The sequence below is a fragment of the Danio rerio genome, chromosome 25, assembly GCF_049306965.1.
Source record: "Danio rerio strain Tuebingen ecotype United States chromosome 25, GRCz12tu, whole genome shotgun sequence".
NCBI lineage: Eukaryota > Metazoa > Chordata > Actinopteri > Cypriniformes > Danionidae > Danio > Danio rerio.
This window is the reverse complement of record NC_133200.1, coordinates 7,032,686-7,048,223: the sequence shown is the minus strand read 5'-3', so window position 1 is coordinate 7,048,223 and position 15,538 is coordinate 7,032,686. Positions and strand designations below refer to the sequence as shown.

Below are 15,538 nucleotides of genomic sequence, written 5' to 3'. Positions count from 1 at the left end.
AGCCTCCTTGGTAGAGCAACCGACTCCCATTCGGAAGGTCGCTGATTCGATACCAGCTTGGAGCGGGTTGGGTGGTGAGGATCCGGAAAATGTTATAAATTTTTCATTATATTTAGTAGTATCTGTCGAATCCGTTAAGATTTTACCGTTACTTATTTTCAAAACCAATGGCCCCCATGAATAATGGAACATTCAATCAAAGACATTGCCAGCCAGTGTTGCCAACTTAGCAATATTTCAGACCCCCCTAACACCAAATGATCAAAAACATGACTAGCGAATTTTTTTAATGTTACTGTAGATTTTTAAAGACTCATGTGTCCGAGTTGTACCGTTCCTAACATTGTTGTTAAGAGAGGCACCGTTCAAAAACCATTTCCCAGTGAAACGGCCGCCAATTCACAAATTACTCAATCCATATGAAAAATGGTGACAAGATTAGTTTGATGAATTGTAAATTAAGTTTGTTTAGGTGTTTTATTTACTATTACCATTAAAATCTAATCACAAAAATGACTAATTAAATGTACATCAGGGTGCCCAAACTCGGTCCTGGAGGGCCGGTGTCCCGCAAAGTTTAGTTCCAGGCCCAATCAGACATACCTGGGCTAGCTAATCAAGCTCTTACTGGGCTTTCTAGAAACATCTGTGCAGGTGTGTTGAGACAAGCTGGAACTAAAATCTGAAGGACACCGGCCCTCCAGGACCGAGTTTGGACACCCCTGCTGTATATAAAAAAATTTTATTTGTGAATTTATTGCTTTTAATTTGACTCTAGGAAGATAAATGTTCTTTTAAATATTGAAATATATAAAATATACTTAATATAAATACATACACTTTTTAACAAGCAGTTTATTTGTCAAAAATGCTAGGGCTCCATGCCTGGAATTGCTTAGGGCCCCCAAATCACTAAGTCTGCCCCTGGTATATTGAACAAACCTCCACCCCAGATTTACCATTAAAAATGTATTTATATTCATCAGATATTAAGTCACTAAAAAAAAATACCAAAAATCCATTTCTAAAAAATACAATTTTAATTTGGCATTCCTCTCATAAACATATAGATAATGTACCCAAATTGTCACAGTTCACTCCTATCTGGGGTAATAAACAATTTATTCCTGGTAATAAAGATAGAGGTTTCAAGTTGTGGAATACAAGAGGCATCCAAAGTATAAGAGATTTGTATGAAGATGGGATTTTACTTTCCTTTGAGCTTTTATGTAAAAAATATGTGGTTCCTAAAAAACATTTCTTTAAATACCTACAGTTAAAGAGTTACATGTCATCAAAAGAAACACAGATTAGTTGTATACCATCTTTATCAAAATTGGAGGAAATAACTATCCAAAATTTAGAAGGAAGAGGTCATGTTTCTATATATTACAATTTTATGGTCAAACATAGTAATGAATCAACATTGGATAAATTAAATGCCTGGAAAGCAGATATGCAAGAGGAGATAGATGAGGCAGACTGGAATTATGTTTGCTTAAAAGCTCAAATGCAAACAATAAATACCAGGTTTAAACTACTTCAATATAAATGGTTAATGAGAATGTATATAACCCCTGTGAAACTTCATCATATGTCTGCTAATATTCCAGATGTGTGTTCTAAATGTTTAGATGATAAAGGTACACTATATCACTGCCTCTGGCAATGTCCTAAAATACAAAAATTTTGGAAAGATATAACTGAATGTATGTCAGACATGTTTAATATTAAAATTCCTTTAAATGCCAAGCTCTGTATTCTTGGGTTGTATCCTAAGGAACTTACAATTGGAAATACAAGAATTTTGGATTTTGGTTTCCTTCAAGCTAGAAGGGCTATAGCATTATACTGGAAACACATGGATGCTCCATCCATAGAAATGTGGAAAAAAGAAATATTGAACTGTATTGGACTGGAGAGACTAACTTATATTATCAAAGGCAAGCAGAAGAACTTTGACTATCTTTGGGAACCATATATGAATATTATGTAAATTGTGTGTTTGTAAACATGTTTTTTATTTATTAATACCTTTTTTCCCCCCCTTTTTTCTTTTTTTTCCCTTTTGTATTATTGTGTTATTGTTTACGTCACACATATATATAATTCAAATATTGTATATGTATGTATGTGCGTATATGTGTGTATGTATGTGTATGTATGTATATGTGTGTATGCATGTATATTTATATGTATATGTATATATTTATATTTATTATTATAATTATTTTTTTTTTTTGTATGTATGGGTGTATATACATAAGAAGGGTGTAGATATGTGCTGTGTAGGCTGCATTGTTGTCTGTATGCCTAGTTGATGGGGTGAAAAGGAAAAAAATCAATAAACATATTGGAAAAAAAAAAAAAAAGTCTGCCCCTGGTAAACAGAAGCTCGCATTGCTTGCCCCGTCTCATCTGATTCGTCCACTGTTTTGGAACTGACATTGAAGAGCTGCGTTTAAAAGTTAGAATTTGAATTTTAAATTGTAACTTAACATTGCATCCTAAAGACGCGACATTCAAGGCATGAAATACAAAAAAATGGAAAAGTGAAATGTAAAAAGGCTGCATGGTGGTTCAGTGGTTAGTACTGTCGTCTCACAGCAAGAAGGTCGCTGGTCCTGGCTGGGTCAGTTGGCATTTCTGTATGGAGTTTGCGTTGGCGTGGGTTTCCTCCGGGTGCTTCGGTTTCCCCTACAGTCCAAACACATTTGGCTGTAGTGTATGAGAGAGTGTGAATGAGAGTGTGTATGGGTGTTTCCCAGTACTGGGTTGCAGCTGGAAGGGCATCCGCTGCGTAAAACATATGCTGGAATAGTTGGCGGCTCATTCCACTGTGGCGACCTCTGAAATAGAGACTAATGGCCCATTTCCACAGACTGGAACAGCATAGTATGGGTCAGTACGGGTCACTTTTATCAGGCTTGCGTTTCCACTACCAAGGGCACCCTTTTGGTGGGCGTGGTGTATGAGTTTCAGTCGATGTCATTCTCGCTCGAATAAATGTCTACAGTAAAGCTGTCCAGGTCATTTACAAATCATATGAGAAGCACTTCTCACAAAACAGATGCTTTATACACATAAATACTTGTTTATAAATGTTTATTACTAACTTTTCTATGAACAGGATTTGATTATAACTGCAGATCAATGACAATAGCCGACTGTAAAATCTGCAATTCTATAAAATAAATATATAAATGCAACATATATGAACCCTTACAGTCTCCGATATGTTACGAACTACAGAAAAACTACACACAGCATACATTTAGTCCTTATTTAGTTTCATAAACAACACGCAACATAGCCCACCAGGCATGTGCACACATAGGGCTCAACCTGTGCAGTGCACATGCCCTTTTTAGTCTTGGATAGAAAGTGCCCTTCCAAAATGATCAAAAGTGCCCCCGCGACGCGGCACACCTTCGGTCCCGCCCTTCAGTAGGCGCGCGACAACACCGCTCTTGAATACGCGCGCGACAACACAGCTGATCAGTAACCGCGCGATAACACCGCTCTTCAGTACGCGCACATCCACTCTGCAGTGCAGATCTGCAGCACCTCCCCAACCCCAAACATACCCCCCACCCCCCCGCTCTTCCAAAAATTTAACCTGCACATGCCCTTTGGATGGTCTCTGCACGGGCCTGTAGCCCACAGTCAGTGCAAACCTCTCATCTGTGTCTGTAATCTTCGCCAGCACATAGCCTCTGTCAGAGTGTCATTTTGTCATTCCGAGTTCATAATAGTCCAAAAGGCGACGATAAATATGGCAGTTTGTTCCTGATTCAGGTTGCTGAAACAATTTGCTCCTGTGTTTTGTCAGGCTTTACTCTCGTGTTTGTCCTTTTCTTTCTGAAAGGATCAGATGACGAAGACACTTCAATAATCACGCACACGTTATTATCATCAGCTCAAGAAGTTCGTTATATCAAATATAGACGAGATCGCGAGAAGAAAGCGAAAACCGCTTGCACTTTTAGACGGCCTCGTAAAACAACAACAGGACACATCAGATTTTGTTCTTCTTGGCTTTTTGTCTGTACATCAAGACAACGACTAGGTTTGTTTAAGCTTGGGTCGTCCATGGCTCGTTATATAGTATTATGGTGTAATTTCTCGGCTGTGTATTTAAAACATGGCGGTTCCTTTGTTTTCATTCTGGTTAGCTCCACACGAGCTAGTGACTTATCTCTGTAACCAATCTGTCACGTTTCAGGATTAAAACAGGAACAAAAACGGGTGTAGAATCCAAGTGCAGATCTTTAATGTGAAAGTGCAGCAACAGTGACAAAATCCAAAAATCAAAGTAACAAATTAACAAAATAAACAAACAAACGAGCAACTCAAACAGATTAAACTGGGACTAGACTTTAACACTAAGACGAGATACAAGAGCAAGAGCTAGATCAAGATCAGGAACAACATACCAACAATGACAACGACCAACTGACAAACAGAGGATGAATGACTGAATATATAGTCCAGGTAATCACAGAGAACGGAGACAGCTGTGGTTGTAAATCAGTGTAGATGAGAGACCGGGTGTGTGTGCCAAAGAATGTATGGAAATGTAGTTCTAAAGCCACTGTAGTCCGCTGGGGGTTGCTGGCGAACTACAGTGGCATCTGGTGGACAAACACAGTCATGACACCAATCAGCGTTCAGCTGTGCGTGTTACTCCACCTTTTGATACCCTTGTGTGTGGAACCCTTTCGAAAGGGTGCGGAAAAATTGGTACAGTTCGGTTCGGTACGCCTTTTGACAGTGGAAACAGCCATAAAAGCGTTCAGCGTTCACACCTCAGTGGAAACGGGCTATAAGCCAAAGGAAAATGATTGAATAGACTTGCATTTAAAGAATCACAGCTTCATCTACTGAAGAAAAAGAAAAGTCACATTGAACGTCTAGGATAACCTTGAGGGTAAATAAATTAACAGCCCTTCGTTTTTAGGTGAACAATCGCTTTAAGGCCTGACAAATTAGAAATGTTGTCTATTTATGACGCTCAATAAGAGATGGTAATTAATGTGCCACTTTTTCATCTAATTGCAACCAGTGACCCTCCTGCCCTTGTCTAATTTTTTAGTCACTCGTAGTGGTTAAAACAGGCTTTCTGCTGAGCTTTGTGGTCTGAACACAGGTTTAGGTTTCTCGCGGTTTGACCACGCCATCATTTTGCTCATTGTTAAGGTCAGTGGAATGAAATATAAAGCTTCAGTGGACGAGGTTGTAGATTTTACCATGTAGTTAAATGTTCAATGCAGGATGGCTGGATGCGCTCGGGTTACAGGCTCGAATTTTGACTGCTTGTGCAAGAAAGTGAAAGCCACAATTCTGCAAAAATGCGTATAAACACGATTAAGGTGATATGGAGAGATTATTATTCTTCTGAAGATGATGGAGAAGCTCATGCTGAGCTAAACGACGCTCTCGTTAATGGCTAATTTGTCCTGATGGATGCGATGTGTGAGGTGGACTAATGTAAATCTGCATAGACGTGTCTGTGGCTGCCTCTTCTGAAATCAGAGGCCCAGATGTTCGGGGAAATGGATCTGAAAAACAGCAGTTTCCATTACTGGCGCTTTGCTTTGTTTATAAGTGCTTGCTGAGCTCAACAGGGGATGATTCATTTTCTCGCAGGTGTGATGTATATGTTTAGCTTCTTAAATTGTGATCATTTCAATATATTATTCAATGAATGACTTAAAGCTTTACGTAATTAACCTCAAAATTCTCAAAATTGATACTCTGGATTTTAATTGCATGAAAGGAGTGCATAAAAATTAACAAATAAAAGCTAAATTGCACCATGCATAACTGCATAAAAGGTGGCACGGTGGCTCAGTGGTTAGCACTGTTGCCTCAGGGCAATAAGATGAATGGTTTAAGTCCTGGCTGAGCCAGTTGGCATGTTCTCCCCGTGTTGGCATGCAAGGTTTCCTGCGGGTGCTTCGGTTTCCTCCACAGTCTAAACACATGTGCTATAGGTAATATGAATAAATTAAATTGGGTGTAGTGTATGAGTGTGTGTGTGTGAATGTGAGAGTGTATGGGTGTTTCACAGTACTGATTTGCTGCTGGAAGGGCATCCGCTGTGTAAAACACATGCTGGAATAGTTGGTGGTTCATTCTGCTGTGGCGACCCCTGATAAATAAAGGACTAAGCTGAAGAAAGATGAATGAGTAATTGCATTAAAGTATTTGAATTTTTTTATTATTATTTGATTATGAATAAAATGTATATTTCTATTTTATTTATATTGTTATTAATGTTTTATCATTTGATGTTTTTTGTGAAAAAAAAATCTCAAATGTTTTATGAATAATAACTAAATAATAAAAATAATATGGTGCGACGCGGTGGCGCAGTGGGTAGCATAATCGCCTCACAGCAAGAAGGTCGCTGGTTTGAGCCTTGGCTGGGCCAGTTGGCATTTCTGTGTGGAGTTTGCATGTTCTCCCTGCGTTCGTGTGGGTTTCCTCTGGGTGCTCTGGTTTTAGTTCCTCAAAATAGCAACGCACCAGCAATGCGCCTTAACACACCTCATTTTTTAGACCAGAGTGCCAATGGGTGCACTTATGAGCGCAAATGCATTTGCTATTTATATAGCGTGGTGCAAAACTAGACATGCCAAGTTGGAAAAAGTCACTTTTGGGGGACACAGAGATTATTTGTGGGAGGTCGCGGGAGAGTGGGTTTCTGAAGAGTGGTGGTATGTATTCACGTGAAGTATCTGAAGAGGGGCGTGTGCGCGTGACGGATCTGAAGAGCGGTGGGGGCGTGTGCGCTTGACATATCTGAAGAGCGGTGGGGGGGTGTGCGCGTGACGTATTTGAAGAGCGGTGGGGGCGTGTGCGCGTGACGTATTTGAAGAGCGGTGGGGGCGTGTGCGCGTGACGGATCTGAAGAGCGGTGGGGGCGTGTGCGCTTGACATATCTGAAGAGCGGTGGGGGGGTGTGCGCGTGACGTATTTGAAGAGCGGTGGGGGCGTGTGCGCGTGACGTATTTGAAGAGCGGTGGGGGCGTGTGCGCGTGACGTATCTGAAGAGCGGTGGGGGGGTGTGCGCGTGACGTATCTGACAAGCGGTGGGGGCGTGTGTGCGTGACGAATCTGAAGAGCGGTGGGGCCGTGTGCGCGTGAAGTATCTGAATAGCGTGGGGGTGTGTGCGCGTGACGTATCTGAAGAGCGGTGGGGGCGTGTGTGCGTGACGGATCTGAAGAGCGGTGGGGGCGTGTGCGCTTGACATATCTGAAGAGCAGTGGGGGCTTGTGCGCGTGACGTATCTGAAGATCGGTGGGGCCGTGTGCGCGTGACGGATCTGAAGAGCGGTGGGGGCGTGTGCGCGTGACGTATCTGACAAGCGGTGGGGGCGTGTGTGCGTGACGGATCTGAAGAGCGGTGGGGCCGTGTGCGCGTGAAGTATCTGAAAATCGTGGGGGCGTGTGCGCGTGACGTATCTGAAGAGCGGTGGGGGCGTGTGCGCGTGACGGATCTGAAGAGCGAGGGGGCGTGTGCGCGTGACGTATCTGAAGAGCGGTGGGGGCGTGTGCGCGTGACTTATCTGAAGAGCGGTGGGGGCGTGTGCGCGTGACTTATCTGAAGAGCGGCGGGGGCGTGTGCGCGTGACGCATCTGAAGAGCGGTGGGGAGCGGTGGGGGTGTGTGCGCGTGATGTATCTGAAGAGCTGTGGGGGCGTGTGCGCGTGACACATTTGAAGAGCGGTGGGGGCGTGTGTGCGTGACGCATCTGAAGAGCGGTGGGGGCGTGTGCGCGTGACGTATCTGAAGAGCGGTGGGGGCGTGTGCGCGTGACGTATCTGAAGAGCGGTGGGGGCGTGTGCGCGTGACGTATCTGAAGAGCGGTGGGGGCGTGTGCGCGTGACGTATCTGAAGAGCGGTGGGGGCGTGTGCGCGTGACGTATCTGAAGAACGGTGGGGGCGTGTGCGCGTGACGTATCTGAAGAGCGGTGGGGGCGTGTGCGCGTGACGTATCTGAAGAGCGGTGGGGGCGTGTGCGCGTGATGGATCTGAAGAGTGGTCGGGGCTTGTGTGCGTGACGTATCTGAAGAGAAGTGGGGGCGTGTGTGCGTGACGTATCTGAAGAGCGGTGGGGGCGTGTGCGCGTGACGGATCTGAAGAGCGGTGGGGGCGTGTGCGCGTGACGGATCTGAAGAGCGGTGGGGGAGTGTGCGCGTGACGTATCTGAAGAGCGGTGGGGGGCGTGTGCGCGTGACCTATCTGAAGAGCGGTGGGGGCGTGTGCGCATGACGTATCTGAAGAGCGGTGGGGGCGTGTGTGTGCGATGTACCTGAAGCGCGGTGGTTGTGAGGTGTGTGCTGGGGTTGACTTGCGCCAAACGTACCTAAAGAGCTTGGAGGGATGCGGTGGACACTATTTAAGGACCGGGCGGGAGGCGCGTGATTTCCGGGAGATTATCATTCATTTGTGGGCATCCCGCAAATGCATAGAGACTCCCGGAACCTCCAGGAGACTTGGGATGTCTGCAAAACGTCAAAACGACACTTGTGTCGTGCTGAAACTAACAAACAACAATTGTGTCGCGCCTTGTGACGGGTAATCATAGAGCCCTATGTGTAAAACATATATATAATATTTCACATTTTCACATAAATTTTTATTTTGAAAATAGTAGTATAATTAATTAGTTTATTAAATTAAACAGCTATAAAAACTTTTTTAATTAAATTGTGGGAGTAGATTGATATACAGTGGTCAACATTTGAAGTGGATCTTCATAAATGTTGTCCTGATACTATTAAACACCCATTCTTGTCTTAGAGCATTAAAATGGGAACAGATTGAGTAATAATGCATGCATAATTCATAGTTAAGCTCATTAAATTTTCAATTAGCTTCCTCTCAATGCTAATTTTCCAATGGACATGTTAAGTGCCGTATTATTTGTCCTCATCTCTCCCGTTAAGCCCTCTCCATCTGTAACTCTGTCCTACAGTCATCAGATGTCGCTTGTTTACCTGTTCCGGCTGCTGTTTAAGGGCTTAACTGTTCAGTGTGAATCTCAGCAGCTCAGTGTCTGCTTTCTGCTTTCTCACCTTACACTTTCTGCCATCCACCGTCTCCTCGTCAAACTCCTCTCCGACGCGAAAGTTGATTTCAGTGGTGCGGACAGTGGTGGAGGTCTTGATGTAAAACTGCTCTCCGTCCTGTCGAATCTCCACATGCGGTTTTGCTGCAGCGGCGCCCGCTACTTTCCGGAGCATCGCGTTTACGCCTGGAAAACACAGTTGTTTATTATTTGAAGCAAAGTGTAGAGTAATGCATAATAAATAATGAGCCAAATTGAAAAAAAAAACACAATTTTATAAGATGTAAATAAGTCCCTAGAGTGTGTATGTAAAGTTTCAGCTCACAGATAATGTTTTATAACTCTTTGAAACTGCCCCATTTAGACTTTGATCTTAATTGTGCTGATTTGGTGACTGTCGCTTTAAATTCAAATGAGATTGTGCTCTTTTCAAAAGAGGGCGGAGCTACAGATGCCTGTGTGTCAGCATAGTGGCAGATTCAAAAACAAGACTAACGTCCTATGCAAATCTGGCGTAATAAAAGTCTTTGCTTGTAAAAAAAAAAATGTTTTAGTTTTGATGTATCAAAGTTTTTATAGAGGCGATTTTGGGAATCTTTTTTTTCACAGCGGGCACCTTGAAATCAAAACGACATTAAAATCATGCAAAAAAAAAAAAAACGGTAAAAAATGCTAATCGATTTAGTATCAATTGATTTAAAAATGACATGAAATTGAGCGCTGTGGCGCAGTGGGTAGCACAACCGCCTCACAGCAAGAAGGTCGCTTGTTCGAGCCTCAGCTAGTTCGGTGCAATTTCTGTGTGAAGTTTGCATGTTCTTCCCATGTTTGCATGGGTTTTCACCGAATGCTCCGATTTCCGCCACAGTCCATACACATGCACTATAGGCTAAATTGTCCGTAGTGTATGTGTGTGAATGAGTGTGTATGGATGTTTCTCAGAACTGGGTTGCAGCTGGAAGGGCATCCGCTGTGTAAAACATATGCTGAAATAGTTGGTGGTTCATTCCGCTGTGGTGACCCCAGATTAATAAAGAGACTAAACCGAAAAGAAAATGAATGAATGAAATTGAGATTTAACATTGGCGTCGGCGACGCAGTGGCGCAGTGGGTAGCACGTTCGCCTCACAGCAAGAAGGTCGCTGGTTCGAGCCTCGGCTCAGTTGGCGTTTCTGTGTGGAGTTTGCATGTTCTCCCTGCGTTTGCGTGGGTTTCCCCCACAGTCCAAAGACATGCGGTACAAGTGAATTGGGTAAACTAAATTGTCTGTAGTGTGTGTGAATGTGTATGAGTGTATGTGAATGTTTCCCAGAGATGGCTTGCGGCTGGAAGGGCATGCGCTGCGTAAAAACTTGCTGGATTAGTTGGTGGTTCATTCCGCTGTGGCGACCCTGGATTAATAAAGGGACTAAGCCGACAAGAAAATGAATGAATGAACATTGGCGTCAAAAATCCATAACAAAAAATGGATGATTGTCATATAGGCAATTTTGGACGTGTTTTTTAACGCCATTGTTAGAAGTCAATTTGATGTTGTTTTGACATCAAGGTAGTTTACATGCATTGTGGAAGATCAATACAGGATCCAGCATAAATTTAGATTTGAAGCTTTTTTCGATGAATGACACTTTCATATATTATAATGATTTATTGTGTTGTTATTTTGATGGTCAAAAGGGCATCAATGTGTGGATGTAAAATAGACGTCAAGGTTTTGATCGATTCTAATTTTTGTTGTGTTATTTGACGTGTTTTCTTTCTTTTTTTTTTGTAGTAATAATTTTTTAGGGGTTTTCGCCTGTAATGACAGGACAGTCGAGATTTACAAACAGGAAAGTATTTGGAGCAGAGAGAGGGGAAGGATCGGCAAAGGACCTCGAGCTGGGAATCGAACTCGACTGAGCGCCGTGAGCATCTGGGTGCTATATGTCAAAGCCCTAACAACAAGGCTGTTGGTGCCAACATTAGGTTTTCTGATGGTGTTTTGACATCAGGGTGTGCGCTTGATTATCACTCTGTAATTCAGAAAAAAACTATGAATCATCACAAAAAGAAAAAAAATGTAGAATAAAATGTATTCATTCATTAATTTTCCTTCCATTTAGTCTTTACTTCAGGGCTGCCACAGCGGAATGAACCGCCAACTATTCCGACATGTGTTTTATGCAGCAGATGCCCTTCCAGCAGCAACACAATACTTTCAAACACCCATACACTCTCAGATTCACACACACACACACTCATACTCTACGCCCACTTATAGTTTATCCAATTCACCTGTACCACATGTCTTTGGACTGTGGGGGAAACCAGAGCATGCAAACTCCACACAGAAATGCCAACTGACTCAGTCGAGACTCGAACCAGCTTCCTTGTTTTTGCTGTGCCGCTCTAATTCTTTTTTATATTTTATTTCTACTTATCAAGTGACTCGCAGAACTGCTCTGAAGATGCAGAAGTTTGTTGTGTTTCTAAGTGGGTTTTAGTCTAGGATGCATTGCGTGTGTGTGCGTGCGTGTGTGTGCGTGTGTGTGTATGTTTTATTTGATTGATTTAATATTCACTAACAATAGCCAACATAGGTGGCACAGTGGCTCAGTGGTAAATACAGTCACCTCACACCAAGATGGTTGCTGGTTCGAGCCTCGGCTGGGTCAGTTGGCATTTCTGTGTGGAGTTTGCATGTTCTCCCCGTGTTGGTGTGGGTTTCCCCCACAGTCCAAACACATGTGCTATAGGTGAATTAAGTTAACAAAATTGACATGCATGAGTGTTTGTGATTGAGTGTGTATGGGAGTTTCTCAGTTCTGGGTTGCGGCTGGAAAGGCATCCGCTGCGTAAAGCATGCTGAAATAGTTGGTGCTTCATTCTGCTGTGGTGACCCCTGACAAATAATGGAGTAAGCCAAAGCAAAATGAATAGCCAGTATTTTGATTTCTTTATCCAAAAACTGCCTAGTCCCTTTATTAATCAGGGATCACCACAGCGGAATGAACCGCCAACTATTCCAGCACATGTTTTACACAGAGGATGCCCTTCCAGATTCAACCCATCTCTAGGAAACATTCATACACACTCATACACTACGGACAATTTAGCCTACCCAATTCACCTGTACCGCATGTCTTTGGACTGTGGGGGAAACCGGAGCACCCGGAGGAAACCCACACGAACGCAGGGAGAACATGCAAACTCCTCACAGAAACGCCAACTGAGCCAGCCTAGGCTTGAACCAGCGACCTTCATGCTGTGAAGCGACAGCACTACTGCACCTCTGCGTCACCTTCAGCTAATTCCTTTTTTATAAGAAGATAATTTTGTCTGTGTTTTTTCAGACCACATGGATCATTGAGCTGAAATACCTTTACCGTAAAATATGCCAACTTTAACTCTGGCTAGAATGAGAAGCTTTAATTTTTTATTTTGTAGCAAAAAATACCACACGACCTTGTAGACTGTTGTTTTAGCCTTGATTCTAATTTCACATAATTCCAGGTTTGCTGTTCTCTGAAATTATACTGTCCTCAGAAGAGTTTGCTTCAGCTCTGTGCCATTCAAAACTCTGTGAATGCCGGAGAATCCCTCAGGATGAATCTGAGGAATTCTGGGAGTGTTTCACAAGTTTTTTAGCTCTGGTTTGGACTGTGCATTTTACAGAAAGACACGAGCGGGTGAGCGAGTTCATCTTCTCTTTTCTGCTTCTCCGTCTCATCGTAATTTCCATCTCGGAGACTTTCAGAATGTGTGGCTTAAAACCTGCAATATCTGTGACGATTTAACACATCAACAGCAGGAATGCGGGCTAAAAAATACTTTTTTGTGCATCATGCGAAATGTAAAATAGTATGCATGTTATCACAAAATAGCATTACAACTCAATAAGGACACTCAAGTGATGAACAAAATGTAAAAATATGATTTGTCTTATGCATTTTCTCTGCTATACTGTAGGAGATTTTAATTAAGAAAAAGAGCCCTGTTATCCTGCACGTCTACTCAAAAACCTCAATAATACTGTCACCAAAGCCTAAAAATAAAAAACAAATCATCTCAATATGAAATTATATATGAATGTAAATTATACAATTCTTTTAAGAATAAATGAGCTAGCATGCACCTGTATGTATACACTTAATCCAATACTTTTTCATTTTAATAAAATGAGATATTTTACGCTCAATAAGCTGATCAGACAACTGAACAGAAATGAAGAAAAATTCTGAAAGAAATCAAAATTTGAATTAAAATCAGAATAAAATAAAGGATTCAAACTAAAACCCCAAAACAAACAAAATTTTTTTTACTTAAAATAAACAGCCATTTTATTTATTATTTATTATTATCATATTCTTATTATATTTTTTATTTTCGTCTTATTATATATATATATATTTTTTTATTACAAAAACAATATTTTATTTGGTATATATATATATATATATATATATATATATATATATATATATATATATATATATATATATATATATATACATATATATATACATATATATATACTTATATATATATATATATATATATATATATATATATATATATATATATAATATATATATGTATATATATTATTTTTTTAATATATATTTTTATTAGTTTAATGTGTTGTGCTAACATAAATAAAAATAAAAAACAAAAATAGAATAACAGAATAAACAGCAAAAGTAAGTCCAAGGAACTCATATTTTAAAAAATATTTTAAAAGTTTAAGATTTTTTTTTTTTTTACTTACTTTAGCTGTCAATAAAAAAAAACTTCGCTAAAATAATTAAAATATTATATTATATATTTAAAATATTTTCTATTTCAAATAAAAATTAATAATTAATTTGAAAAAACATGTATTACTCGCATAAGAATATTTAATATTTTTATTTATTTAATGTTTTTATTAATTTAATGTGTATCCTGGGATTTGAAAAATGTTTGTTGCTAATAACAAACTACTGTATTAAAGAAACTATTAACTTGCATAAAATATGTCATATTTTTATTAGTTAAATGTGACGTGCTAAAATAACTAAAACTAAACAAAAAAAAATTACTGCTAAAATATTTACAAAAAATATTAAATAAATACAGAAATACAGAAATACATTTAATACCCTGGGCTTAAAAAAAATGTTTGTTACTTAAAATAAACATAAATATTTCATTTAAAAAAATTATTAACTCGCATTAAAAAAATCATATTTTTTATAGTTTGATGTGATGTGTTAAAATAACTAAAATTAAAATACTTTATTTTATATATTTACATGAAAACAGAATCACAATTAAATGTCCTGGGCTTTAAAAAAGGTTTGATATGTAAAATAAACAAATATTTAATTTAAAAAAAAAGTATTAACTCACATAAAAAATCTTTTTTTAGTAGTTTAATTTGACGTGCTAAAATAACTAAAACTAAAATAGATAAAAATACTTTGCTAAAATATGTATTTATAAAATGGTAAATCTCAATGTAATGTTCTAGGCTTGGAAAAATGTTTGTTTTTTAAAATAAACATAAATATTTAATTTTGAAAATGTATAATCTCGCATGAAAAAAATCTTAATTTTATTAGTTTAATGTGAGGTGTTAAAATAATTAAAAGCTAAATATTTTTAAAGAATATTCACAAGAAATCAGAATCTCCATGAATTGTCCCAGGCTTTGAAAAAGCATTAAAATTGTTCCTTTTACTCGAGCAAATTGTTTGCAAAGCCGCCATTATGAGTTTGACTCCAGGGGAACACACATGCAGAGGTAAAACATTCCTTAAAGCATCTGCCAAATGCAAGAAAAAGCCAAATTTATCATGTAACCCCCAGAGTTTTGCTCCAGACTGCCTGAATCTGTTCAGAGAGATTTCTGTCCTGTACTGAAACAAATCACTAAAGTGACTGTAGCGAACACAAAGCCCTCAGATAACTTTAACAACCACGTGACCCACTTTAACCACATCTCCTATCATGATAAATGTGAATAATCAGCCGTCTCATGTTCCATCACTACGATAACATCTAAATCCAGTGTTTCCGAGATGCCCGGAGGAGAGATGACAAGCGTACGTGATGCTCAGCTAATGGGATGAAATGAAAAATTACCGAGAGCTTTCAGAAGTTCATCGAAATTCTCACTGCTTTTCATTTTCCAGGTGCCGGCGAAGTTGGGAGGCATTTTTGAGCTTCGGATTGTCCTGCTCTGTCTCTCTCTCTTTCTCTCTCTTCTCCTCTGGTCCCTTTGCTGCACTTGTTCTCCTTTTCTACTCTCTTTGTGATCGTCCGTTGCCTTCCTGTCTTATGTTCTCACTCACCCTGTCCCTCCCCTCTCGCCTCAACTGTCTCTCTCTCTCTCTCTCTCTCTCCCTCTGTCTTTTTCTATCACTGTCTCTGTCTCTCTCCCGCCCACTGGCAGCGCTCAGACTGCTGCATAAAACAACCTGTTCCAGCATCAGC

At 40.2% G+C, this 15,538-nt stretch overlaps 1 protein-coding gene across 1 annotated transcript in view; it reads right to left on the bottom strand.

Annotated features, from left to right (window-relative positions):
* Positions 1–15,316, bottom strand: part of crabp1a (cellular retinoic acid binding protein 1a) — a 30,520-nt gene extending 15,204 nt beyond the window's left edge. The window contains 2 exon segments of the mRNA NM_182858.1: positions 9,087–9,265; positions 15,188–15,316. Of these exon segments, the coding sequence (NP_878278.1) occupies positions 9,087–9,265; positions 15,188–15,260 (252 nt within the window). The 5' untranslated portion in view covers positions 15,261–15,316.
* Between the last annotated feature and the right edge of the window lie 222 nt (positions 15,317–15,538).